Source organism: Danio rerio, chromosome 13, assembly GCF_049306965.1.
Source record: "Danio rerio strain Tuebingen ecotype United States chromosome 13, GRCz12tu, whole genome shotgun sequence".
Classification (NCBI taxonomy): Eukaryota; Metazoa; Chordata; class Actinopteri; order Cypriniformes; family Danionidae; genus Danio; species Danio rerio.
The window spans coordinates 18772501-18799745 of NC_133188.1; the positions used below are offsets into that span (position 1 = coordinate 18772501).

General features: G+C 38.0%; 1 protein-coding gene across 50 annotated transcripts in view; it reads left to right on the plus strand.

Annotated features, from left to right (window-relative positions):
* Positions 1–27245, plus strand: part of kcnma1a (potassium large conductance calcium-activated channel, subfamily M, alpha member 1a) — a 368370-nt gene that overhangs the window by 268299 nt on the left and 72826 nt on the right. For 34 of the 50 annotated variants that reach the window (XR_012388642.1, XR_012388643.1, XR_012388644.1 and 31 more), the window contains 5 exons: positions 8638–8720; positions 11802–11871; positions 12511–12666; positions 20487–20596; positions 22105–22173. Coding sequence is in view for 46 of the 50 variants with exons in the window: in XM_073919866.1 (XP_073775967.1) it covers positions 8638–8720; positions 11802–11871; positions 12511–12666; positions 20487–20596; positions 22105–22173 (488 nt within the window). In the remaining 4 variants the exon portion in view is untranslated. Of the gene's footprint in view, positions 1–8637; positions 8721–11801; positions 11872–12510; positions 12667–20486; positions 20597–22104; positions 22174–25102; positions 25115–27245 lie in introns of all 50 variants that reach the window. The other 16 variants (XR_012388641.1, XM_009307243.5, XM_073919846.1 and 13 more) reach the window with 1 other exon arrangement.

Here is a 27245-nt window from a genome sequence, read left to right on the forward strand (position 1 = left end):
ACGACAAATACTGTAAACAGTGGTTAGGGTAAGGAAAGGTTCCGTTACCATGAATTAAATTGAACTGTTAATAAAACATGTTGTCTGGTTTCTAAATGTCATTTAATTCAGAAGGTTCCATGCTCTCTTATGAGAGCACCTCACTACATATGACACACTGATGCTTTAAGTCTTTTTTTGTCGTCAAAACATGTAAATCCATACTTTACATATTCGTGGTCGCACTTGCACATCGACATATTTGTTGATATAGTTAAATGAAATTTCACAAGTCAAACAGTAAGGTAATCGTGCATGCATTTCAAAATAAAAGTCCAGTACAAGCAAAATAAGTAAAAAAAATTTACTTGTTTTTTTGACCACACTCTTCGCGACCCACTGAAAATGTTCCCACGACCCACTTTTGGGTCGCGACTCACCAGTTGAGAAACACTGCTCAAAAGTCTTGTTCAGGCACATTCAGTGAGTTTTTTGGACCTTATTTCAGCTACATTTTTCTCTCCAAAACTTACTAACCATGCATAATAATTTTTTTCCTAAGAAACTAAATCATGTACATCAGTAATTCTCACGTATTATTGTAGCACAGTTTGTGCTGAATACAAAAAAATACATGTTCACCAGTACTTTGTAATAAGTAGCTAAAATAAGCACAAATGTCAGGGCATGCCAGAACATCTCAGGTCACCTCAGACCCCTGAGGGTTAATGATTTTCTGATTTTCTTTTAAAGATTTGTAGTTTATTGAATATATTTTATGTTTTTGGAATGTTTTGTTTGTGTCTTTGACACAATGAATAGTAGTCAGTGTAAAGTGTTTATAGCAGTGTAAACTTATTGTCCTCTCAAAATAACTACAAATACAGCCAATAATAGCTGAACCCCTGGCAACAAAAGTGAGTACACCCCTAAGTGAAAATGTCAAAATTGAGCACAATTAGTTTTTTTTGCTTTCCCTGTGTCATGTAACTCATAAGTGTGTAACGAACAAATGTTACATGCTTTAATTGTTGTTTTAGTTTCTTGTGATGCGAGAAGGACTGGTTGCAATATTACTACAGGCCACTAGGTTGCACTAGAGGGGAGTGAGAACTGGATATATTCCAGCTCACCATAGAGCAAGTGAGTCGTGTTTGGTAGAGGGAACCACATGGTGAACTGAGGCTACCGACCCACTCCGGTTCTGATTGTTTTGAGAACTTTATTGTTGCTGCTCAAATGTGAGTATTGAATACGTTTTGAGTTTGAAAGTATTTTCAATGGTTGGTTGTAATTTGCCCTATGTTTATTCCTTATGTAGACAGGGCCTGTTGTCCTAGAGATGTTCAGATGAGGTGTTTGTTGGTGCTTTCAATGGACTGCAATGATTTGGTTTCAACGTTCTTTATGCTTCTCATTGGCAAATGAACTATATGTGTACACGTGGAATGACGGTCAGTGACTCTTAAATTCCTCATACTACCGTTTTCCCAGTGTGAGGAAGTGGATCTTATTGCAGCGCACTCAAATCCATCTACGCAACATTCACCCAACCATCTATATCATTTACACAGACTGTTTACATTCAATGACTGCTTGGTTTTGGATATTGATTACTTTTGTTTGTGTGGACTAAACACTGTATACACATGTAGAGAAATTAAACAAGAAGGAAAAAGGGAAAAACAGGCTTGTGAAGTTTATTTTAATTTCAGTATGTGTGAAATAAAAATTCTGTGAACTCCCTCAGTGTAACATCTTGCATGCAAAGAGGTGGTGTTACAGATGGCGCCCAAACAGGGACATTCGTGAATTGTATTTTACGAAGTCCTTTGAATTATAAAGAGATATTTCACTGATACTGAAATTCTTCACAAGCAAATATTACAAATTTACAATGGAGGACAGAGCAGCTAGTGTGGATTATTCAGATGAAGCCTTTACTCATCTCAGAGATCCTGTAGCTAATCTTATAGATACTTTTAGTGAATTGTATCTAGATTCAGAAGAAGAAAAAGAAAGTAAAGATGAATCTCCACAGCAGGGACAGGAAGACATTAGTAAAATTGATGATTTTCCATCACCACCCCCACCCCTTGACTTTCATGATGATCAATTACAGTTTGAGAATGATGAACATGATCAGCGTATACATAGCATTGAAAAGCACTTGGCTGATCTTGAGCATAGAGTAAGCAGTTTTGTCACCGCTGAGACACTGAATGCAAATTTAAGAGCATGTGAAGATAGGATTAACTACTATGTACAGAGGGAGTTAGATCGTGTTCAGCAAAAATGCTATGCTAAAGTTGAGGATTTGAGTAGGAGTATTGTGGATTGCTTGAAGCGTAGAGACAAACAGCTAGAGCAACAATTTAAGGCTATCAAACCGATCATGTCCACTCCTATGCATTCCAGCATAGTTACTTCTCACAAAACATCTCAAACACCCTCTAGAATTGATGCAACTCAAGACACCACAAAGCAAGGCACTTACCTTTCTCCATCGTCCTTCCCAACCAGTATTAAACTTGAACTGCCTACTTTTGGAAATGCAGATTCAGAAGACCCCCTTGATTTCATTGAGCGGTTTGAAGAATATGATGAACTTCGACCTCTACATCATGAAGAGATGTTAGCAGCTTTATCTGTAAGTCTTAAAGGTACAGCTAAGAGTTGGTGGAAGGCTGAGAAGAGCAGTATTACAGATTGGTTGTCATTCAAAGAAAAATTCCTTTTTTCATTCTTGAATGAAGATCACAAGGAAGTGGCTGCTCAAAAATTGGCTGATTACAAACAAAAAGTCAATGAAAGTATAAGAGACTATGCTTTTAACTATAGAGCAATGTCACTGAAAATAAACCCTGCAATGTCTGAATCTGAATTGGTACAAGCAACATTGAGAAACTGTAATCCTAGATTGGCTTCATTATTAAGAGGAACAGTGAAAAGTATTGATGATCTGGTTCGTCTCGGTACACAAATAGAGAAAGATTGGTCAGAAAGTAGGAAAAGATGGAGTCAAGGAAAGGAAGAGGATCAAAAGAAGAAATCTTCAGCGGTGAAAGGACAACCAAATAGGCTCATGCTTATTGACCCTTGTTTGTGTGATAATGTACTACAGGCTCCTGTTATCTTGAATCACTCATACTTCAATGCTGTAATTGATACAGGAAGTACATTTTCTTTGCTGCAGAATAAGTTGTGGGAGAGATTGAAGAAAAAAGATGAGCAATTGACTAGAAGTGATCAAACGTTCATGCTCGCAAATGGACAGAGTCAGAAAACTCTAGGTAAAGTATTATGGGCATGTGAAATTTATGGAGTGAAGCATGAAGTCACCTTTCATGTGATGGATGATGACAGTTTGGCTGTTCCTGTTATATTAGGCTTGGATTTTCTCAAAAAGGCTAAGGTAACCATCGACTTTAATGTTTCACGTATCTACCTACCTGATGCTAACAGTAGTCACCCTGTATGTTTTAACAAAACAACTGAGCATGCTGCTGTGAAGTTTTATGCTGCACAGGAAGAAGTTGGAGTAAGCCACGATGAGAGGTTAAAACTGATTGACCAAGCCTTGGAAAATTCTCACACTACGACCAAGGTAAAGAGTCAATTAAAAGCTCTTATGTGTGATTGGCCATCAGTATGTACTAACAAACTGGGCCGTACAGACCTTATCAAGCATGTGATCAAGACCACTGATGACTTGCCTTTAAGAAAGAGACCATATAGAGTTTCTAAAGCCAAGAATGATTTTATTGAAGAACAGATACAGGAGTTGCTTCAACAAAAAATCATCAAACCTTCTACATCTCCTTGGGCTTCACCTGTGGTAGTGGTAGAGAAAAAGGATGGGGGATCTAGATTATGCATTGACTACCGAGGGCTTAATGCAAAAACTTTTCTAGATGCTTATCCTATGCCTCAAATCACAGATATACTGGACTCTCTTCAAGGAGCTAAGGTGTTCAGCACGTTGGACTTAAAGAGTGGATACTGGCAGTTAGAAATGGATCCTGCAAGTATAGAAAAAACAGCTTTTGTCACTTCTTCGGGGCTATATGAATTCTCGTCTCTTCCCTTTGGCCTTAAAAATGCAGCTGCGTCTTTCCAACGGCTGATGGAACAGGTACTGAGAGATCTTAAAAACAAATGTTGTATGGTTTATATCGATGACATTATTGTATACTCACCCGATGTCCAAACTCACCTGAATCATCTTGAACAAGTGTTTCACAGCCTACACAAAGCTGGTCTCACACTTAACCTAAAGAAATGTAAGTTCATTTGTGCTTCACTTGACTACTTGGGCCATACCATCTCAGCAGATGGAGTCAATGTGAATTCAGACAAAGTGGAGGCTATCAGAACATTTCCAATTCCCAAGACCTTAAAGGAATTACAAAGATTTTTAGGACTGGCAGCTTGGTACCATCGATTTATTCCTGATTTCTCCTCCAAAACAGCTCCCTTACACCTCTTGAAGAGGAAAGATGTAAAGTGGAATTGGTCTAATGAGTGTCAACGTGCCCTTGATGTTATCAAAGATGAGCTCACTAGAGCACCTGTGTTGTGTACACCTAACTTTGACCTTTCCTTCAAGGTACAGACTGACGCAAGTGATGTGGGTTTAGGGGCTGTGCTCACTCAAGAAGTGGAAGGACAAGAGAGAGTTATTGCCTATGCATCTCGGTTGCTCAGAGGGGCTGAGAAGTCCTATTCCGCCTCAGAGAAAGAGTGTCTGGCAGTAGTGTGGGCAGTAGAGAAGTGGCATCATTACCTTGAAGGTAGACCGTTTGAGGTAATCACTGATCATGCTTCCTTAGTCTGGCTTTTCCAACATCCTAAACCTTCATCTAGATTGGAAAGATGGACAATCAGACTACAAGGATACCATTTTACTGTAAGATACCGAAAAGGTCAGTGTAACATAGTGCCCGATGTGTTGTCCAGGAGAGAGGAAGTGAACTCACAGGCTGTATTACTGCATACACCAGCCAAAAAGAATTTTAGTACTGTCTCATGTGATCTGCCTTTGGACTTATCACAAATTGCTTGTGAACAGGAAAAGGATACCGAATGCCAAGAGATCATGGTTAAAGCCAAAAGCCAGAGAACCACAGATCTGAAGAGGACTCATTATATTTGCAAGAATGGAGTCTTATTCAGGAGCATTCCAGATTCAAAGGAAGGCCAAAGATTACAGGTTGTAATCCCTGAGAAATTGAGAGAGGTAACTTTGTCTTATGCGCATGACAGTCCTTTAAGCGGTCATTTGGGTAGGTTCAAAACTCTTATGCGACTGCTAGAATTTGCATATTGGCCATCCATACGTACTGATGTTTGGGAACATTGCAAAATTTGTGAGAAATGTCAGCGGTACAAACCTACAAACCTAAAACCTGCTGGTGACCTACAAAGTGTGCCCATAGTTGAACCTGGGTATATGCTGGGTATGGACATCATGGGGCCGTTTCCACGGAGCTCACGCCAAAATGAGTATCTACTAGTTATAGTGGACTATTTCACTAAGTGGGTAGAGGTTTTTCCAATGAGAACTGCCAAGTCTAACACTATTGTACGGATTCTCATAGAAGAAATATTCACTAGATGGGGAACCCCAGCCTTTATTGTATCCGACCGAGGTAGGCAGTTTACCTCCAACCTGTTGGATCAGTTATGTAAACAGTGGCAAATAACTCCAAAACTCACCACCGCCTATCATCCTCAATCAAATCTTACAGAAAGAGTCAATCGAAATTTGAAAACCATGATTGCCATGTTTGTTGAACAAAACCACCGTACCTGGGATCAGTGGATATACGAGTTCAGATTTGCTCTGAATACTGCTTGGCATGAAAGTACTGGTTATTCACCTGCTGAGATAGCACTTGGACGACAGTTGAAGGGACCCCTACAGAGGGCCTTGCACAATCCCCCAGATCCTAACCAACCAGCATATAATACCCTAGAACGCCAAAAAATTCTATATGATGTAGTCAGAGACAATGTAGAGAAGGCACAGAGTAAGCAGAGGAAGTATTACAATATGAAGAGAAGAACTCAGAATTTTGAGGAGGGAGATTTGGTATGGGTAAGAACTCACCCTCTCTCTAAAGCTGATGATGCATTCATGGCTAAAATTTCTCCTAAATGGAAAGGCCCAGCTAGGATTGTGAAAAAGCTAGGACCGGTAAATTACAAGGTCACTATGTTATCAGATGTTGCGCAAGTAGATACTTATCATACACAAAACTTAAAAATTTGGCATGGTGCAGATTTTTAAAAAAACACGGGGAGGGATGTATGTAACGAACAAATGTTACATGCTTTAATTGTTGTTTTAGTTTCTTGTGATGCGAGAAGGACTGGTTGCAATATTACTACAGGCCACTAGGTTGCACTAGAGGGGAGTGAGAACTGGATATATTCCAGCTCACCATAGAGCAAGTGAGTCGTGTTTGGTAGAGGGAACCACATGGTGAACTGAGGCTACCGACCCACTCCGGTTCTGATTGTTTTGAGAACTTTATTGTTGCTGCTCAAATGTGAGTATTGAATACGTTTTGAGTTTGAAAGTATTTTCAATGGTTGGTTGTAATTTGCCCTATGTTTATTCCTTATGTAGACAGGGCCTGTTGTCCTAGAGATGTTCAGATGAGGTGTTTGTTGGTGCTTTCAATGGACTGCAATGATTTGGTTTCAACGTTCTTTATGCTTCTCATTGGCAAATGAACTATATGTGTACACGTGGAATGACGGTCAGTGACTCTTAAATTCCTCATACTACCGTTTTCCCAGTGTGAGGAAGTGGATCTTATTGCAGCGCACTCAAATCCATCTACGCAACATTCACCCAACCATCTATATCATTTACACAGACTGTTTACATTCAATGACTGCTTGGTTTTGGATATTGATTACTTTTGTTTGTGTGGACTAAACACTGTATACACATGTAGAGAAATTAAACAAGAAGGAAAAAGGGAAAAACAGGCTTGTGAAGTTTATTTTAATTTCAGTATGTGTGAAATAAAAATTCTGTGAACTCCCTCAGTGTAACATCTTGCATGCAAAGAGGTGGTGTTACAAGTGTTACACTGTCTCGGGTATCCAATGATAGTAGGGGAGTTAAATTTGGTAGAAAAGCTCTTCCACTCTCTCAACCAAGCCACTGAAAGTTCAACACTGCACCTCATGGCAAACAACTCTCAGAAGACCTGAAAAACTAATTGTTGCCTTACATAAAGATGGCCTAGGCTATAAAACGATAGCCAACACTCTGAAACTGTGCTGCAACACAGTGGCCCAGACCATTCAGTGCTTTAAGAGGAGAGGTTCTTCCCAGAACAGGCCTCGCCATGGTCAGCCAAAGAAGCTGAGTGCACGCTCTCAGCGTTACATCCAAAGATTGTCTTGAAAAACAGACGGATGAGTGCTTCCAGCATTGCTGCAGAGATTGAAAATATATGAGGTCAGCCTGTCAGTGCTCAGATCGTACGCTGCACACTGCATCAAATTAGTCTGCATGATTGTGGTCCTAGAAGGAAACCTCTTCTAAAGACAATGCAAGAAAGCTTGCAAACAATTTGCTGCAGACATGCAAACTAAGGACAAGGATTACTGGAACCATGTCCTGTGGTCTCAGACCAAGATAAACCCATTTGGTTCAGATGGTGTCAAGTCTGTGTGGCAGCAACCAGGTGGGGAGTACAAAGACAAGTGTGTCTTGTCTACCATTAAACATGATGGTGGGAGTGTCATGTTCTGGGGCTGTATGAGTGCTGTTGACATTGGGGAGCTACATTACATTGAGGAAAACATGAATTCTAACATGTACTGTGACATACCGAAACAGTTCTCTCAGGAAACTGGACTGCAGAGCAGTGTTTCAGTATGATAATGACCCCAAAAAAACATCCAGAATGACCACTGGCTTGCTAAAGAGGCTGAGGGTAAAGGTAATGGACTGGCCAAGCATGTCTCCAGATATAAACCCCATAGAACACCTCTGGGGCATTCTTAAAAAGAAAGGTGTCAAATGTCCACCACCTCCATGATGTTGTGATGGAGGAGTGGAAGAGAATTTCAGTGGCAACCTGTGAAGCTCTGGTCAACTCCATGCCCAAAAGAATTAAAACCATTCTGGAAAATGATGGTAGCCACACAAAATATTGACATTTCACATTTTCACTTAGGGGTGTACTCACTTTTGTTGCCAGGGGTTCAGCTATTATTGGCTGTATTTGTAGTTATTTTGAGAGGACAATAAATTTAAACTGCTATACACACTTTACACTGACTACTTTTCATTGTGTCAAAGAGTCATTTCTGCAGTGTTGTCCTATGAAAAGTTATAAATAAATATTTGCAGAAGTAGGAGGGGTGTACTCACTTTTGTGACATACTGTATATATATATATATATATACATACTATTATTATAATATATATATATATATATATATATATATATATATATATATATATATATATATATATATATATATATATATATATATATATATATATATATATATATATGTATGTATATATATGTCCATGGATGAAATGCTTAACTATTAATAGATTTTCAATAATGTCAGTACTAATTATATTCAGTGTCTTTTTTGTGTTTTTCTGTCTCGTACAGATTGAGTCGGCGGACGCTTGCTTGATTCTTGCAAACAAATACTGTGCAGACCCCGATGCTGAGGATGCCTCAAATATCATGAGGTCAGTTCAGTGAAAGGTTATGGTTCGCCTTCAACCCCAGACACATTTGAGAACGTCCTCTTATGAGGTTTCTGTGTAGTATCACAAATTCACCAGAGACGTCCTCCTGTAACAGATGTATTGAAAGCTGATGCCTTTCACCCTCATGTGCTGTTAAAGGAAGGTGTGAATGGGATACTCAAAGTCTCAGGTCAGATTCACACATTATACCTGGACACAGATGAAAAGAGGAATTTCCTTTGGGACGCAGTCAACTATTGCTTTGCAGGAGTGTGAAAGGGAGTGAAAACATATTTCACTTCCTTCTTTCTTACTTGAGGTGCTCTTTAGTAAGAAGTAATGCACATAATCGCACCCATGTCTGGCCTCTGGAAAGTGAAATATTCATTTAGGCATGTCTCAGATGTGCTTCTTTGAATTAATGTGTTATAGAGCAGCTTAATATGGAAATAAATTCTTCACTTTTTCTTGCGAGACTGAAGAGAAAGCCAGGCTGGATTTCACAAGTTACACTGTCCCACTACATATCACAAGGTCTTCAATGGAAATGAAAATTATTATTTTTTTTTATTGGTTCAACAGATGCTTGCTTATTTTCACTTAAATGTGACTTATGATGGCAAATACTGGGGCAGTCCTTGTGGGGTTCAAGGTACTGTCAGTACATTTTTGTTTTCTGTGAGGAATTGTCCTGCAGAACTGAACAGATTTTTCTGGAATATTTAATGTCTAGATTTCAGCTTGTATAAGTGTACATAACTGTGTACAAAACTGCTGTTCATATTCTCCTGTTCTGGTTAAAGGGACAGTAGGATAAGTATTGATTAATTTGAAAAAATATATTTGCATTTTTTAGCATGCATGCATTAAAATTTAGGCATGCATTGAATTTGGCCAAAAATTGAATTCTGAAATTCTGAATTACTTGTATTATTTAATAAAATTTAAATAATTTTTTCAAAGGTTCAGTTTTAATCCAAAATTTTCATTTCTGTGCATTCAATTATATAATTTAATTTAATTATATAATTAAAATTAGCATATTATGGATTGAATTTTGCATGTTCTCCCAGTGTTCGCGTGGGTTTCCTCCAGTTGATCTGGTTTCTCCACAAATCCAAAAATATGCCATATAGGTGAATTGGACAAGCTGAATTGTCCGTAGTGTATGTGTGTGAATGAGTGTGTATGGATGTTTCCCAGTGATGGGTTGCAGCTAAAAGGCATAGAACATGTGCTGGATTATTTGGTGGTTCATTCCATTGTGGCAATGCCAGATTATGCTGTGGCAACGCCAGATTTTCTATTTTGGCTCTCGGCGAAGGCGGTCGCACTTTTTCCCTCTCCGTCCCATATCTCTCCTTGCAAGCTCCTCTTGTCTTCATCCTATTCTATCTCTGAGGCTCTCGGTGTCCTGCTATCCAAACGAATAAGGAATTATGGATTTGATCAACTGGTCTCTGAATGCGATTAAAACCATCTTCTCGACGAGAAGTTTGGGCTCGGGAGAGCTCACTTGTCCTGCGGGGACATTTGCAGCTGGATACGTGATGAACAGGTGGGAGAAATGGCGAGTCCTGTGCCTGGCTGCTCTGTCTCTGGAGGATATTGAAGATATTTACCTATTCGGAACTTTGATAACAGGGTTTCTGCTGATGGGCTTATGTGGGGCCCTGGGGTATCGACTACTGATGAAAGCGGTCAGTGCTGCTCAAAACCACACCAGGCTGAAACGCATATGGGTATGGTCGCAAATGCTCAGACTATGGTCCTAGACCACAAATTGGAAAACATCTGGGTGAAATTAGCGACTTTGCAACAAGATTTGGCCAGATCTGGAGACGAATGATAGACAATAAATATCTGTGAGATTGGCAGATATTGACCTAAAGTTGAAGTATCTTTCTACTTTTTCGGCTTCCCTGTGTTTTCTTTTCTCCTGCCAGACGGGCTCGGCTGGAGAAAAACAACTTCTCCTGGATAGCAAGATAAGGAGACGCTCTGAAATTTCTGCTCCCTTACAAGGACACCTGTTGGACTCTACAGGCTTACACACACACACACACACACACACACACACACACACACACACACACACACACACACACACACGCACACATACACAGCTATAGATAAACAATCACTACCGATCCCCTCATCCAAACGCCTTCATGTGCTTTTACCCTCTGGAGGGGGTAGGCAGGTCTGCCACCAGCGCCTCCATGGCTGCAGGAGCAGATGGCTGCCCGACCACATCGGACTATTTCCACACCCCCTGTTCCCATCTCCTGTGGCAATGTTGTGTCTTGTCTGTGTGTGTGTGTGTGTTTTTTTTTTTGTGTTAGATTGCCGGGACTGTTTTTCTCCCTGGTCTCACATTGCTCTAATTCAAGAGCAAGGTGAGAGTTTTTTTTTTGCCTGCCTCTCCTGATGTATCTTACTTCCTTTTTCTAAATGCTACCTCCTGTGACCTGAAAATTGTGATGTTTGTGAAGGGTGAAAGTGTATGTGAAAAATAAAGGCCTAATTCGATTTGATTTGATTAATAAGGGGATTAAGCCGAAAAGAAAATTATTGAATGAATGGATTGAATTAGGGTGGCATGGTGGCTCAGTGGTTAGCATGCCTCACAGCAAGAAGGTCACTGGTTCAAGTTCCAGCTGGGCCAGTTGGCATTTCTATGTGGAGTTTGCGTGTTCTCCTCATGTTTGCGTGGGTTTCTTCCGAATTTCCTCCACAGTCAAAAAACATGCAGTATAACTGGTTTGCGGCTGGACGGGTATGCGTTGTGTAAAACATATGCTGGATTAGTTGGCGGTTCATTCTGCTGTGGTGACCTCTGAAATAGAGGCTAAGCCGAAGGAAAATGAATGAATGGATTTTTTTTGATTGATTGATCAATTAATGATTAATTGATTGTGGTAAACTAGAAAATGATTTTTAAGAAAATTCATGTTATTGCAGACCAATCAAAATACTTTCTCAAGCTCTGCTTTACTCCCAATACTCCCCGTCACCACATATTCTATTTCATGCTATTTTAAATTACCCATACTTTAATAGCTTTTCTCCTTTTTACAGAGTGATATCTATCAAGAACTACCATCCAAAGATCAGAATAATAACACAAATGTTGCAGTACCACAACAAGGTAGGAGGTGTTTTTTGTTTTCAACAATAAAATTAAAACTCACAATAAAACACATGAATGTTATAAATAAAATACTTTTCAGAAAATTGTCCACATGAATTAAAAATCAAAATAAGTCTACGTGATTTTCTTTCCCTCAGTGTTATCCCCTATTATAGCAACATGAACACAGCTTTGTATTCATCAGAGAGTGCTGGAGACAGAAGATGGATGTTAATGACTTGATGGATGTTTCTTGTTCATGGGACAGTTCGCTCGAGAGCGATTGAATGTCAACTGTAGATGACTGTTTTAGAGGACTGTCAGAGAACACGCTGTGTTAGCAGTGAGATATGAAATAGTGACATGCTACTGTTATGAGACTTGCGTTATCAGTTTGACAGATTTATAAAATCTAACAAGATAGGAGAGACCAGGGATTGTCGCAACACATTTTGTTTTGACAGCGTATGTGTTTTATACAATATAATATGAAATAAGTTAATGTTCATCTGCTACAAATTAGTTTGGAAATCTTTCCCACTAAACTGATTCTGTTGATTTATTTATTTATTTTCTGGTGTTTCATTACTACACTTGTTAGACATCCCAGCAGGGGACATTGCTGACTTCTCTTTGTCTCGTCCCGTGTGTCCCCAGGCCCATCTGCTAAACATTCCCAGCTGGAACTGGAAGGAGGGAGATGATGCGATTTGCCTGGCCGAGTTGAAGGCAGGCTTCATAGCCCAGAGCTGCCTGGCACAGGGCCTGTCCACCATGCTCGCCAACCTCTTCTCCATGAGGTCATACATCAAGGTACCGTCAGCCCGTCTTGGGCTTTGATAAAAACCCATAGAATAGAATCAGCCTCCATCCCCACTTCAGCTCAATCACCAGGGCCATTATGGTATTGAGTAAATCATCTTCTGAGCCCGGCGGTCTCATTTGGGACCTACTCGGGAAGGCAACACAGCAATGCCTCTGCCATTATGAGGTAATTTATATGAGTTGATGGCGTGGTGGAAGTGAGGATGTAAATTAGTGGTTTTTCCTCTTGCAGAATTTACTGTCCTCCTGCGTGCCGATTGAGCAGGAAAATGCGAACCATGTGCCTGTTTCATAGTCAATGAACAGCACCCCAAAGCCATCTTTATTTATCGTCCAACTGAACCAGACTGCTCAGAGTCATACAGATCGCTCCGTTTAAGAAAACACTAAATAAAAACGCTCTAAAGGCTGAATGGTTGCAGTGGGGTGCTGGGTTATTATCAGGTGGTTCAGATTTGGATGGAGTCCTTTGGAAAAAAACTCAGAGATCAAGAGAGAGAATGAGTGAGCGATCGGACTGAAGAATTTCACAGAGATTGTAAAACTTATTCTGAAATCCGCAAGGGGCTATATTTTACTCTCTTTGATTTTTTTTATTTAAGACTATTCAGGCTATCAGGATGGAGAGCAACATTCTCCTGTCATAAAGAAATGAGGAATGACTTTATAATGACTGTTTAAAATGTGGCATGTGCGGAAACATCTGCAGGGCACATCACTCTTCTCATAAAAACACTGAGGCGAGACAGCTCAGACCACCCATGCCAGAGTGCAGCATACAAACACATTTCTGGCTATACTTGCAAACGATACCAGTACCACCAAAAGCAATTTCTTTGACTTTCAAATAGAGCATCTAAACTGTTAGTCTTTTGATTTTTTACATTTTAGATGCCCTATTTGACAGTCAAAGAAAGAGAGAAGCAACATAATAAAATGTATAAACATGCTAAAAAATTATAGCTGGGTAAAACTGTTATGATTTTAATCTTCTGTTTACCAAAACAACAGAAATTTAGTAAACTCCCAAGTTGATTCCTACTGTGTTTGTTTTAATTAAGATGTTCTTTTCTGAAGATGTCATCCTCTTTGAAATTGTTCCACTTTAAACAAAATTAATCTAAAGATAAACGACAGGTTCATGACGTATGGTCACCAGTGCCAGTGAAATTAAAGTCTGATGTGAAAGTATTTCTTATTCAGTGGCAGTAACTGTAAAGATGAGGTTGACAAAACCATTGTTGTGTGTGATGTGAGTTGTGAATGTGCAATACGACTTAAAGCAATAATCATTGACTCTCTCCAATCTAAATGTGGTGTGACTGATGCCCTGCTGTATTTCTGACAAGCACTGTTGACATAAAGAAATGACAAATGATTATCAGTTTCTTAAAGGGAAAGTTTTCTAAAATCTGAAATTTTTAAATCTTAAGTTATTGCAATTTTTTCTTTCCTCTGTTGAAGCAAAAATCATGGAAAGGTTGAAAATCAGTGGTCACTTTTTTTCCTGCTACTGGTTTTTAACATTCTTAAAAATATCTTCAACAGTTTAACAGAAAATAAATAAATAATGGCTTGTAATCACTTGAGGGTGAATAATTGGTGAATACAGTTCCACTTTTGAGTGAACCATCTCTTTAACAATCCTTATTTACATTCTCTGTTTTAATTACCTAGGCGCAAAGACTAAAATGCATGGCGCAAAAGCGTTAAGAGTTTGTCCCAACCCACTTTTGCTATTTTAAGGAAAAGAAAAAAGGTTTGCTCTGTGGCACATGGTCTAACAGGGTTGAGCTTATTCTCTTAATGAGTTTTTTGTTGGGATTTGAGAATAAATCAATCAAAGTCTCATGTCTTATTTCCTTTTAAAGTAAGTTGCATCGCGCCATGGTGCATTTACTATTTACTATTTTTATTTAGTGGAAAAACTGAATGCTTCACTAGCGAGAAAACAGTTAAACAGACCATCTGCAGTGCACAAAGAGTTGTTTCAAAACAATTTCTAAATTCAGTTCTAATTTCCAACAAAAAATAAATAAACAATAGTGACAAATTGTGATCAAGTTATTTCCAAACACATGTCCTTTGCCCCATATGGTCCAAAACCTGACAGGTGGACAAATCTAAGCTTGTTTTTATTAAAACAAATATAAATATGTATATAATATATACTACTACTAATAATAATAACATTATACAAAAGCAAGTTGTCATGAATTAACTGAAAAAAGCCCCCTAAGGTGAAGGCATGGGGCAGTGGTTTTTATATTTATGTAGAAAGTTATAATTTTTTGTAATATTTAATTTTTCATCACTTGTCAAAATATTTGCATATTGCTGTACATCCTGTGTGTATTAAGCAATGTGTACGTGTTTAAGGCGCCCAACTAGCGTGCTCTGTATGGACTTTAGATCTGCTTTCAGCTGCTCTATTGCACAGTCTCTTTTAGTTCCTCAAAATAGCAACGCACCAACAGAGACTGGCACACCTCCAGAAAGTCCAGAAAGTGGTGCAAATGGATTTGCTAATTAAACAGCATGGCACAAAACAGGAAATCTCGGGTGGCGCTGGTCTGAAAATAGCAATACAACGTGGCAAACATGTCTTGCGCCTTATTGCGCCGGGTGTATGATAGTGCCCAATGTGTTTTTGTGACAACATATATTTAAAAACGAGTTTAAACTGGAAGTTTTCTGAAAATGCTAAGTGCCCATGTAAACAACAGACATTTAAACAATGAGTACATTTACATACTCCGATTTTAATGCGATCTAGACAATATTCTGATTAAAAGTTCCATGTAAATTTTTGATTATCATAATCTGACTAAAGTCATAATTGAACTAAACACAAAGAATTAAGACACGTGGAGTATTCCTGTTCATGTGGAGTTTTCCTATTTTAGACACATTTTTAAAATGCAGTGTAGACATGGAAACACCTTAATCAAATTATTACTGTTATGTAGTGCTTTTCCCTTAATTTTGCAACAGAATGCACACGTCAGTTGTCAGGCGTTTAATAACAAATGAGAAAAGGTTCAAGCAAGAGAAAATACATTTTGCTGTAAGTGTGAAATGATGATGAATGATGCTGAAAAATCTGGAAAAAGTGGACATTATGAAGTAGCAGAGTTGGCCTGTTGCTTGAGACTTTGTATCCACCATTGTCTGTTTGCAAGCATAGTATGAGAAATGAACTGCAGATGAACTTAGTTAAAAATAGTTAAAAATAAAATGTTATTATAGTTAAAAATAAAATGCCCAAAATCACATAAGGTACCATGATGAACATTAACTGTTGTGTGAAATGCCTGATAAAACTAGCATTGAAAAGTGACTTAATTACGTTAATCAAACTATGTACTGTAACATGTAAAAAAAAGGAACATTTAAGGAACATTCAAAAAGCAACTCATGTGAATTCAGATCAAGGCAAACAATTAGATTAATAATGTCCATGTAAATGTAGTCAATGAGTATATTTACATGGACACCAATAATCCTATTTTAATGAGATTAAGACAATACTCTGATTAAGAGTATGTAAATGTAAATAGCGATTTTTAATTACCTTAATCTGAGACATAATCAAAGTAAATATAAATGGAATAAAGGCGTGGAGTATGTCGATTTAAATCACAATATTGCATTGCAGTACAGACATGTAAACACTGCAATCAAACCATTACCATCATGTAGAACTTTTCACCGCTTTTGGTGACAGGATATTCCATACACACATGGCTATTTGACAGTATTCTCTGCATCTAACGAGACAGTAAAGGACCATAGACACACAAATTGTGAAACGCAGAGATTTTTTTGTATCAGTTTTCATTAAAACAACTCTCTCCGACCAGTCATTACTTCATACAAACATACATCAAGTACCTCAGTTTGTCATGGTGGCATGAATGAAATGAAAGGAACTTTCGAACTGCAGTTAAAGTCCAAAAATTAAAAATGAAGCACCCAAAATTACAGGAAACTCCAGAGGAAAATTGGGTAGCATGGTGGTGCAATGACATTATAGCACATAATTCGATTAACATGTAAAACAGGAACGTAAACAAAGTCACTGTGGGCTCTTATTTTGACGTCCATGCGCAAAATGAAAAGCGCAGGACGCAATGCATTCAGGGCATGTCAAAATCCATATGTGCTAATAAGAGGATGGGAAAATCCGCTTTGCGCCATGGCGCATGGTCTAAAAGGGTTGAGTTTATCTTCTTAATGAGTTATAGGTGTGTTTTGACAATAAACCAATCCAAATCTCATTTCCAATTCCCTTTAAGAGCCAGCTGCATCGCGCCATAAGCGCATTTGCTATTTACATGAGGTAAAGTAAGTTCACTTTCGCTTTTACTTTCATGGACAGGGAAACCTTTACGCACAGACATCAATTAGCTTATAAATAATTAATTTAGTTTGTTAAGCGCAAAGATTTGTTTTAAAACTATTTCTTAATTCAGTTTTAACTTTCAGCAAACAAATAAATGAACAATAATAACGAAGTGTGGTCAAAATACTATTATTTCCAAATACACCTGCCACGAGTTATTTCCAAATACACCTGCCATGCCACATATGGTCTAAAACCTGACAGGTGGACAAATCTAAGCTTGTTTTTAATAAAACAAATATAAATATCGATATAATAAATAATACTGCTAATAATAATAACATTATACAAAAGCAAATTGAATGAACTGAAAAAGCCTCCTGAGATGAAGGATTCAAGGCAGTGGTTTTTAAATTCATGTAGGCTAGAAAATAATATATTTTTTAAATATTTTAATTCATTATATTTATATCCTATATATATATATATATATATATATATATATATATATATATATATATATATATATATATATATATATATATGCTTATTATATCCTATATATATCCTTAATATTTTAATTCCTTTTCATTTGTAAAGATATTTGCGTATTGCTCTACATCTTGTGTGTATTAAGCAGTGTGTAAGCGAGGCGCACTCTGCGTCGGAATTTAGACTGGGTTTGTTCTGGTCTAAAGAACAGGCTATTACAGTTTCTCAAAATAGAAACACGCCAAAACACGCCTACTTTTTTAGACCAGAACGCCTATTGGTGCACATATGAGCGCAAATGCATTTGCTGTTTAAAAAGCATGGCGCAACACCTCAAAAGGACCCTTGCGCTGAGCTGAAAGTAGCAAAAAACAATTGCGTCACGCCTTGCGCCACATTGCACCGGGTGTATGATAGGGCCCTGTGAGTCATTGAAAATGATTACGTCATAAGCATAATATGTGTTTAGGGAGATTAACAGCAAGCATACACAAGCACAAGCACTGTGGTGTGGCACAAGGTAGCGTTGTTGTTGCCAACGTTTCATTCGCAAAGTCTGGATTTACTTCACGTTACAGCCAACTGCGGATCTCCAATCTGCACACTGTCACTTCTTTACAGGTACTGTTTTCTGACAAGGTGACAGTGCCAAATACTGGCCTGGCATATATAATACAGCATTTTAATGCATTAGTAAAAGTGAAAGTTTCGTTGAAAATGCTCGGTCTGTTTTTGGCTACATCATTGCCATGTACACGTAGCAAAAGTCAATTTCTATCAGCAGTTTCAAATAAGGCACATTGAGACTCCAAATAGAAAGACAAGTGCAGTGTGTGGGAGCGTATAAGGCCCAGTCTGTCTGCTGAAGGAGAAGGGTTAGAAAGGGCCAGCTGAGTAGACGGCAGCATGACTGATTTGAGTGGGCATTCAGGAAGCGGAGCAGAAGGGTGTTAGCAAGAGGTGTTAATGAGCCCCGCACCCAAGAGACGCTCACGTTCACACAGCCACAAACACATTTGCATTATGTCTCTTGTCCTAAATATAAACCTCCAAATTGTTGTGCCAATTGCCAAGAATAAAACCCCCAAGAACCTTTTTATGCAATCTCCTCAAGTTTAACAAGAAAGCAGTAAGCAAAGGGGACTCAGAGCAGGCTCTCCTTGGGACAGGAGGAAATAATTGTGCAAAAGAACTTGTAACACTTACATCAGTTCTGACAGGCAGGGCGCAAATGTGCTAGGTAATTTAGAGAGTCGATGGTAAATTTCTGCCATCTCTTTTGGACCAAATGACAAAACTCCACCCATTAGTGACGCCCTAAAAGATGCCTGCCCAGAATGCAGGTACTCTTAGACTGGCAGAGGGAAAAAAAAGCCGGGTCGGGCTTTGAAAGAGTCTCTCTTGACTGTCTGTCAGACAGAGGTTGGCTGGGCGAGATGGTTGACTAATGGCCTAGTGTTTGCCTAATAGCCCCGCTGCTTATCACAGCCCCAACCGCCCCACATCCTGAGACACACGTAATGAGAGCATGATGAAGAGACCAGCTGTGAGCCCAGACATCAGAATATACCTGGTCTTTAATTTCAAAGTCTGACAAAGGTTGAAATGTCACAAGTGTGGATGAATGATACTGGCAAAGAAAAGAGAACTATCAGGTCTCAGTGTATTTATTTGCTTGCATAGTGGAATACACAGAAAGTTTAGTACATATACAAAAGAACCCTATACTCACTGGCCACTTTTTTAGGTACACCTTACTAGTTCCGGATTGGACCCCCTTTTGCCATCAGAACTGCCTTAATCCTTCTTGGCATAGATTCAACAAGGGACTGGAAATATTCCTCAGAGATTTTGGTCCATATTGACATGATAACATCATGCAGTTGCTGCAGATGTGTCAGATGCACATCCATGATACAGATCTCCTGTTCCACCACATTCCAAAGGTGCTCCATTGGATTTAGATCTGGTAATTGTGAAGGCCATTTGAGTACAGTGAAGTCTTTGTCATGTTCAAGAAACAAGTCTGAGCCGATTCACACTTGAAGACATGGTGTTATTCTGTTAGAAGTAGCCATCAGAAGATGGATACACTGTGGTCATAAAGGGATGGACATGGTCAGCAACAATTCTCAGGTAGGCTGTGGCGTTGACACAATGCTCAATTGGTACTAATGGACCCAAAGTGTACCAAGAAAATATGCCCCACACGATTAGACCTCTACCACCAACTTTTGATACAAGGCAGGATAAATCCATACTTTTGTGTTGTTAACGCCAAATTCTGACCCTTCAATCCGAAAGTCGCAGCGGGAATCAAGACTTTCAGACCAGGCAATTATTTTCCAATCTTCTATTGTGCAATTTTGTTGAGCCAGTGTGAATTGTAGCCTCAATTTCATGTTCTTAGCTTACAGGAGTGGTACCTGGTGTGGTATTCTGCTGCTGTAGCCTATCTGCCTCAATGTTTGATGTGTTGTGCGTTCAGAGACGCTCTTCTGCATACCTCGGCTGTAACAAGATGTTATTTGAGTTACTGTTGCTGTCTATCAGCACAAACCAGTCTGGCCATTCTCCTCTGACCTCTAGCATCAGTAAGGCATTTGCGCCCACAAAACTGCCTTTCACTGAACATTTTCTCTTTTTTGGACCATACTCTGTAAACCCTAGAGATGGTCGTGCATGAAAATGCCAGTAGATCAGCAGTTTCTTGTTTGTTTGCTTGGTTGCTTGGTTGGTTGGTTGGTTGGTTGCTCTCAACATCTTTGCCCCCAAAAGCAAAATTATTGTAGCGAGAGATTCTGTTTTTTTTTTTTTTTTTTTAGGTGAGCTTTCCTTTTTATGTTGCATCTAATTGTCACAAACCATGTTTTCTATAGCTTATTTTCCACTTAAAAACCCGTTTTGATGATCAGTCCTTTCACACTACGTTACATATGTGTGCCTGAACCCAACTGTTTTGAACTTTCAGATTGAAGAAGACACATGGCAGAAGTATTATCTGGAAGGAGTAGCCAATGAAATGTACACTGAGTACCTGTCTAGTGCCTTTGTCGGCCTTTCATTTCCTACAGTTTGTGAGTAAGTATGCTTCCGGTCTAAAGCATGAGAGCTTAATCTATATACAAACTAGGAGTGTAGTGATATTCAAACCAAACTAGAAAAAACATGGTACAACCCCTACAGTATAAACCACGGTACTTTTAAAGTCAGTCGAGGTACGGGGGGTACCTCGACTGACTTTAAAAGTACCGTGGTTTATATATTTTGTTCATATTTAACTGCAGAATAAGACCCCTATGTACAATAGAGCAGCAAGGAGAAGTGGCACATGTTTGATGAGAAACCAAAAATGCAAACTCTTCACTTAAACGGCAGCTCATTAGCCATAGTAACAAGTGGTTCTCATTTATTGTAGAAGTGACTCTTAAAGAGTGCTCACTTTCACCCATGCTGCTATCAAATACAGTCTTATGCAGAAATGCCATCTTGGCCAGTATTAGCTTGAACATTTAGCTTGACTATTACACTAAATTGTTGGTGCCGCACCACAACTCGTGCTCCCTCTGCAAACGAAACCAAAATGAACCGTACCATGGCTCCAATACCATGAACCAAACCGTGGCATTGGTGTATTGTTACACCCCTAATATAAAAACATAGTGGAAAGCAGCGTTGGGGGTACATGTAATGTGAGTTATGTGATAATATTACTTTTCTAAGTAACGAACAAAGTAACGCAATACTTAAAAAAATTTAGTTGAAATATTTGAGTTACTTTTTAAAAAAAAAATTTGCTTTTAAAAAGTAAATTGCTAAAATAAAACTGAGATGAGAGAATAGATTTATTATTTTGAACACATGTATGAACACAATACAAAATTTTGTACTTTACTAACAAGACAAAAAAAAAATTACCACACTTTGAAAGGTGGCAACCACAAAACTAAAAACACTCACTCAAACTCTTCTTAATCTTAAAACTAATGGGGTTAAACTCTAACAAGTTTTCTATTAAATTTAAACACCTAAGATTGCTTTTATTTTCAAAATATTCTAGTCCTACTTTAGTCCCATGCAACTACACATTTATTATGACATATCAGTTATTAAAACTTACTTAATATTACTAAGTTTTCAAAAATTAGAACATATTTAAATATTACAAGTAAATTAATATTTATCATTAAAAATAACTAAGTAATGCAACTAGTTACTTTTACTAGAGTAACTTTATAATGCATTCATTTCAGAAGTAACTTTCCCCAACACTTGTGGTAAGTATTGTACCATAAAGATCTTGCTTTTTTATATACTGCCAGATGTACTGCACATCCAGATGTACATTTTCATTAACAAAGCCATTTGTTTGACATCAGTCAAACGTGAATGTGAAATTGCTGCACGACATAAACACAGCCAATTGAAAGTAATTAGATTTTTATCCACTATTATGTCAAGCTGGGTCTCAAAGCCTTGTTTTGATGGCAATATATTAACATGAAATAGTTTTAAAGGTTATCACCATGTGAATCTAGCTAGCTAAATGTTTTTCTTCTGTACACTTAATATATTTTTGCTTTTTTCAGGCTGTGCTACGTGAAGCTCAAGTTGCTGTTGATCGCTATTGAGTACAAGTCAGAGCAAAGGGAAAGCAGGTTTGTTCTCTGTTGGTCTTGGCCATTTACAATACACCAACCAAAGAGGGACAAAGCATTTGTGTCCCTCATTGGTTCTACATACCCTCTACATTATAGTTCTATTAGCTAGACAGAAATTTAGGCAGAGTTTTCAGCAAGCAATTAAATTTGGTTTCAAACTGAAATCGCTTTTATTGAGACAGCAGCATTTTACGTTCCATAAGTAGAGGAAGTTCGCCTCAACTTGACTCTCACAGCATCACAGTTGCCGATCACTGTAAGAGTCACCGCAAAGCCAAAGGGCCATGACATCTGCTCAGACTCACTGTGCTGTATTGATGAGGGTTTACTCTCAGAGTAAAAAGCCTTCTATCAATAGCACTCCTGTGGCATTCTGTTAAGTGACCCATTGGAACTAATAACATGAAGTACTCTGTCTCAGTAACTTCGACTTTGCCAAATCCCACCACCCCTTCCCACATCCACAACCTGTGTTCCAATGTATCTGTACACTGTAACTCTGACTAATGCATTTTATGTATATGGTACATACTAATGAGTGTTTTCTAGAACACAAGATGGCCTGAAAAAACACACACACACAGACAGACAAACACAGCACAAGTATCAGCCAAAACATTTCTTTTTTTCTTTCCTTAAATAGGAGTGGGTGGTATGAATATATATATATATATATATATATATATATATATATATATATGTTGGGACACTAGAAATGTGTCTGTAAACATTGTGTTTTATCATGAATTTTGGCTACGACCACTTCACGTTACATAGAACTCCATGTAAGACTGTGACAAAGTGTGGAATGCCAACGTCTTATTTGCCTTATTATTTTTAAAAAGATATTCATAGGGCATAATGCAATTTTAAAGTTTCTGCATTTCAAGCAAATTACTGTTGAATTTAGCTGTTGTGCCCTCTCTTGTATGTGGCTGACTATTTTTGTTAAAATTTTTCATAATTTTTTAAAAATACATATTTTATAATAAAGTGTAATTTTAAATAACTATGGCCAGTAATTCGAAACCCTTGGAGCCTCAAAGCCACAATGATGTGACACGAGTCACGTGACATAACCCACTGAGTAATGTTTGCATCTTTCATGCAACATCCTCATCCATACTGAGGATGTCGCATGGGTTGAAACGAGAAAAAGAGATGGAAGAGAAAGCAGGCAGCAAAATATTGAACATATGTTCAATGTATTTATTATATGTTCTTTTGTCCTGTCTCTGTAATTCTATTGCACTGTAGATGTTTTGTCACAAAAACAAATTCTTCGTATGTGTGAACATACCTGGCAATAAAGCTCTCTCTTAAAAAATAAAATAAATAAAAGACTGCGAAACTGCATAAGGCTAACGTTACTTGCTTCCAAACAGATGAGAATCTGTCACTACCATGAAGTTCTAGACTAAATGGCTGAGTTAGCCAGGACGTCCTGTTTCTTGGGCATTATTGATTTGTCCCGTGACCTCCCATTCCCTATTTTTGCCATACTTTTTTAGAAATATCTGTCCGATGAAGGCTTTACTATCAAGTGGAGTCCTCAGCTGTCACTTCACAACAAAAGGCGCTAGAATAAGTTATCTTTCACAACTGTATTGTTTAAAATAGAGAAAACATTCTACAAGTAACTTTAATTCTAAATATTGAGCCTTGTAGTTCATGCAACAAAAAATGACCATTAAAAAGCTGTGAAGCACCAAAAGCGGACCATATTAAATAAATTTGAATAGTAATTTGGGTATTGTTGTTATTTTCAAATGTACTTTTTTTTTTTACAAGAAAGGCTAGAAAATTGTGAAGCTCCACATTATTATTATTATTATTATTATTATTATTATTATTATTATGTTTTATAATTTTTTTTTATTCAAGTGTCCAAATTCTGACTAAGGAAAATTTAATGTGTGGCCAGTTTGTTATTTACCTAATAAATCACAGTAGGCTACGTTTTTTTCATTTAAAACTTTAATAGATTCCTATTAGTTTTCTAATGATATACAAGTTGATAAATTTGTATTTAAAAAATGTAACATTTAAACATTCCTTTACAAATTTTTAGGAAATGTGGTTATCATGACTATACGACAAGTTAATTTACCGAAAAATAATGCTTAAAATGCCACAAAAATGCAGTATTTAAACCTCATAATTAAATAGATTAAATAACTGCAAGAAAGGTCCAAATTTTGAGAAAAAAAAAAACACTCCTTTCACCAGGCTGGCTACGGGCCTGTGGTATATCAATATATTCCTGAAATACATACTTCATATATAACAATTACAAATGTAAATATATAAAATACAATATGTAATAATATTTTGCTCATACCGCCCACCAAAACTGATATTTTGTCTTCTTAGAGAGATCTATATTGAAAGCCGTGATAAACTTTTTAAGATTTTTATTTTTTATTTATTTACTGCTAACAATGTTACACAGAACCTTGTTTTTTTTCCCCAGTATCACATAAAAGTGCCGCTCGGGCTCAGTGTTCTCCATTCCAGCACACGCATTGGCTCTAAAACCAAGTTATTTTTTCACTGTCACTCTGTGTGATACAGCTCATATAATTTGATGACTTTATTATGGATGGTTGTTAAACTTTGGCTAATAACTTTGCCATACCACATATAATGGCAAATCCTTTAGAGGGCACAACATTATTCTTTAGCATAACTCTCAGTTTGGTGTCCTGGACTGGGCTAAACTTGCATTTTAGACCATCGTTTTTCCTTTGTAGAAGTTAGCCAATGCAAAGAGTACTTTTTTATTGGTTAAAGTGATTGTTTTGCCCTCTACTTTATAGATTGGCATTTTTTTCCTGATCTTAATGTGCAGATACAGATGACTGACACCTCGTCTCCCCTTTTCCCAGTCTATGTTTGATTTATAATGTTTTCTTGTTGTTTGCAGAAGCAGAAAGCGGTATGCCCTCTTCATTATCTCACCCCTCTACACTTTAGATCAACTGTGGGGGAAAAGCTTAAGGATATTGTTCCACCTCCCGATCAAAAAAAATGGCCAAAATATCCGCTATCTTTCTTATTGTGATTTCTCTTTGTGCTTAATGCACTAACTTCTTTGCAGGCAGAGAGAGTAGTTGCTGTTGTTCGATTCACTTGTTCCGTTGTCTGTCCTGTTCACATTTCAACACAGCATTATTCACATTATATTCGTTCATCGCTGGTTTTTGTTCTCAATTTCCTCTTCTTTCATTTCCCCCTGTTTGATTCTTTTTCAGTGTTCATCAGTTGCCCATGTCTTATTCAGCATCGTGCTCTCCATACGAACAGTACTTCATGTTTTCTTACTTATTTCATAATGCACTGACAAAAACTCCCCTAATAGGAAACCAACAGTACCCAGTGCATTATATATATTTATCAGAAAATACTATTGTTTGTCTCAATATGGCAGTTTTGATACCGCTGATTGGTTAGTAAAGGCCACACTATTCATGACGATCATCTTTGCCTTTTCTGTCATTACCACTCCTAACACTATATTCCGTTTGTGTGTGTGTGTTTTTTTTGTGTGTGTGTCGGAGCGAGTGGCATTTGTATCTGTATATGCTTTGATTATGTCAAGTGTGATTGAATGGTCAATATGTTTGTCAGTATTTGTCTGGAACTGACGTCCATCATGTCCCCAAATGCCTGTGCGTCTCTGAGTAGATGTTTATGAAGTGAGGTCACTTCCTGTCAGTTTGGTGTTCTATACAACAATCCAACTGCACAGAAGTTACTGCAACAGTTTGCATCTACGTGCCGCTGTGCAGTGGCTGCACCTGCTCTCTTTTCGATGGTTGTGACGCTCTTGGTAAACGCATGCCTGCACACTGTGTCACGTGATGTCTGGTGCTTGCTTTGTTTCCCATAATATGAGGTTTCGATCTGAACAGAGCCTCTGTTTGCATGCAATCGGTCTTATCTGCCCATTGCATAAGGCATCTGTCTGATTTTTCTGCTAAATCATATAAAAATCTCAAATTTGGGGAGCAACATGTGTGTGTGTGAATATGTCAGTGAGTGAGTCTGTTTGTATTTGTCTACTGAACGGCATGTCAAATGTGCTGCTTCTCGCTAAGGGGGCTATTTAATCAGATGTAAAGCTAAGTGATAAATAACCCAGCACAGAGATTTCAAGCAAGACAGAGCACTTTCTGACATTTTTCATTAACTGACCAGCCAACTTCCGCTTTATGATGGATTAAATCCCCCTCTTTCGGCCTTCATTTCCGATAAGGTGGCTGTTTGACAAGCCCAGAGGAAAGGGTTTTGATAGACTGCGCATATCAAACTGTAAATAAGTATATGGATATCAGTCATACTGGCCGCCGATTTATTAAATTTCTGCAATAGTAGAAACTTTTACAGTCTTTTTCCCTTTCGTCTGGGCTTTCTGGCCTTGGCGCTGTAGTCATGCTGGGCATTTGTCAAATGTTGCAGCCACCACTAAATTAATTGATAATTCCTAACAGCTGGCAACCATTGATGGCTGTGTTGTGTCGTCCCGTCTCTGTCTAATTAATGGGGAATGATACCGCGGTTCAGTAGTGGCTCTGTCTACACTGTTGAACCTGTACTGGTACAAACCAGACTCTCCCAAATATCTGACAGAAGCTGATATTGGATTCATAAACATCCAAAATTCCTCACCCACCAAGGGAAGACACACAGAGACATTGACATCACAGGCTTAGGTTTGACAGTGACTGATATTTTTTTTTACAATAGGCTGGAATTGAACAAGCTCTAGGAGCCAAACCTCAGAGCAGAGGTTGTATTAACCAAAATGGCCTGTCATCTATTGGTTTTAAATTTGATTCAGAATGCTTTGTCATTTTGACATTTGAAGTCTTTTTAAATTTGACAACTCCTTTCTCACATGATTTAATCAAAAGTGCAAAAGAATATGGCTTATTGAGAAACTAATATTTATCAAACAAAACTTAAGAGAAATGCATTACTGATTTTTTGTGAATTACACAACACAATTCCCATTCAAATGTTAGAGGCCAGTGCTTTAAAACGAAAACACCAATAACAACAACTTT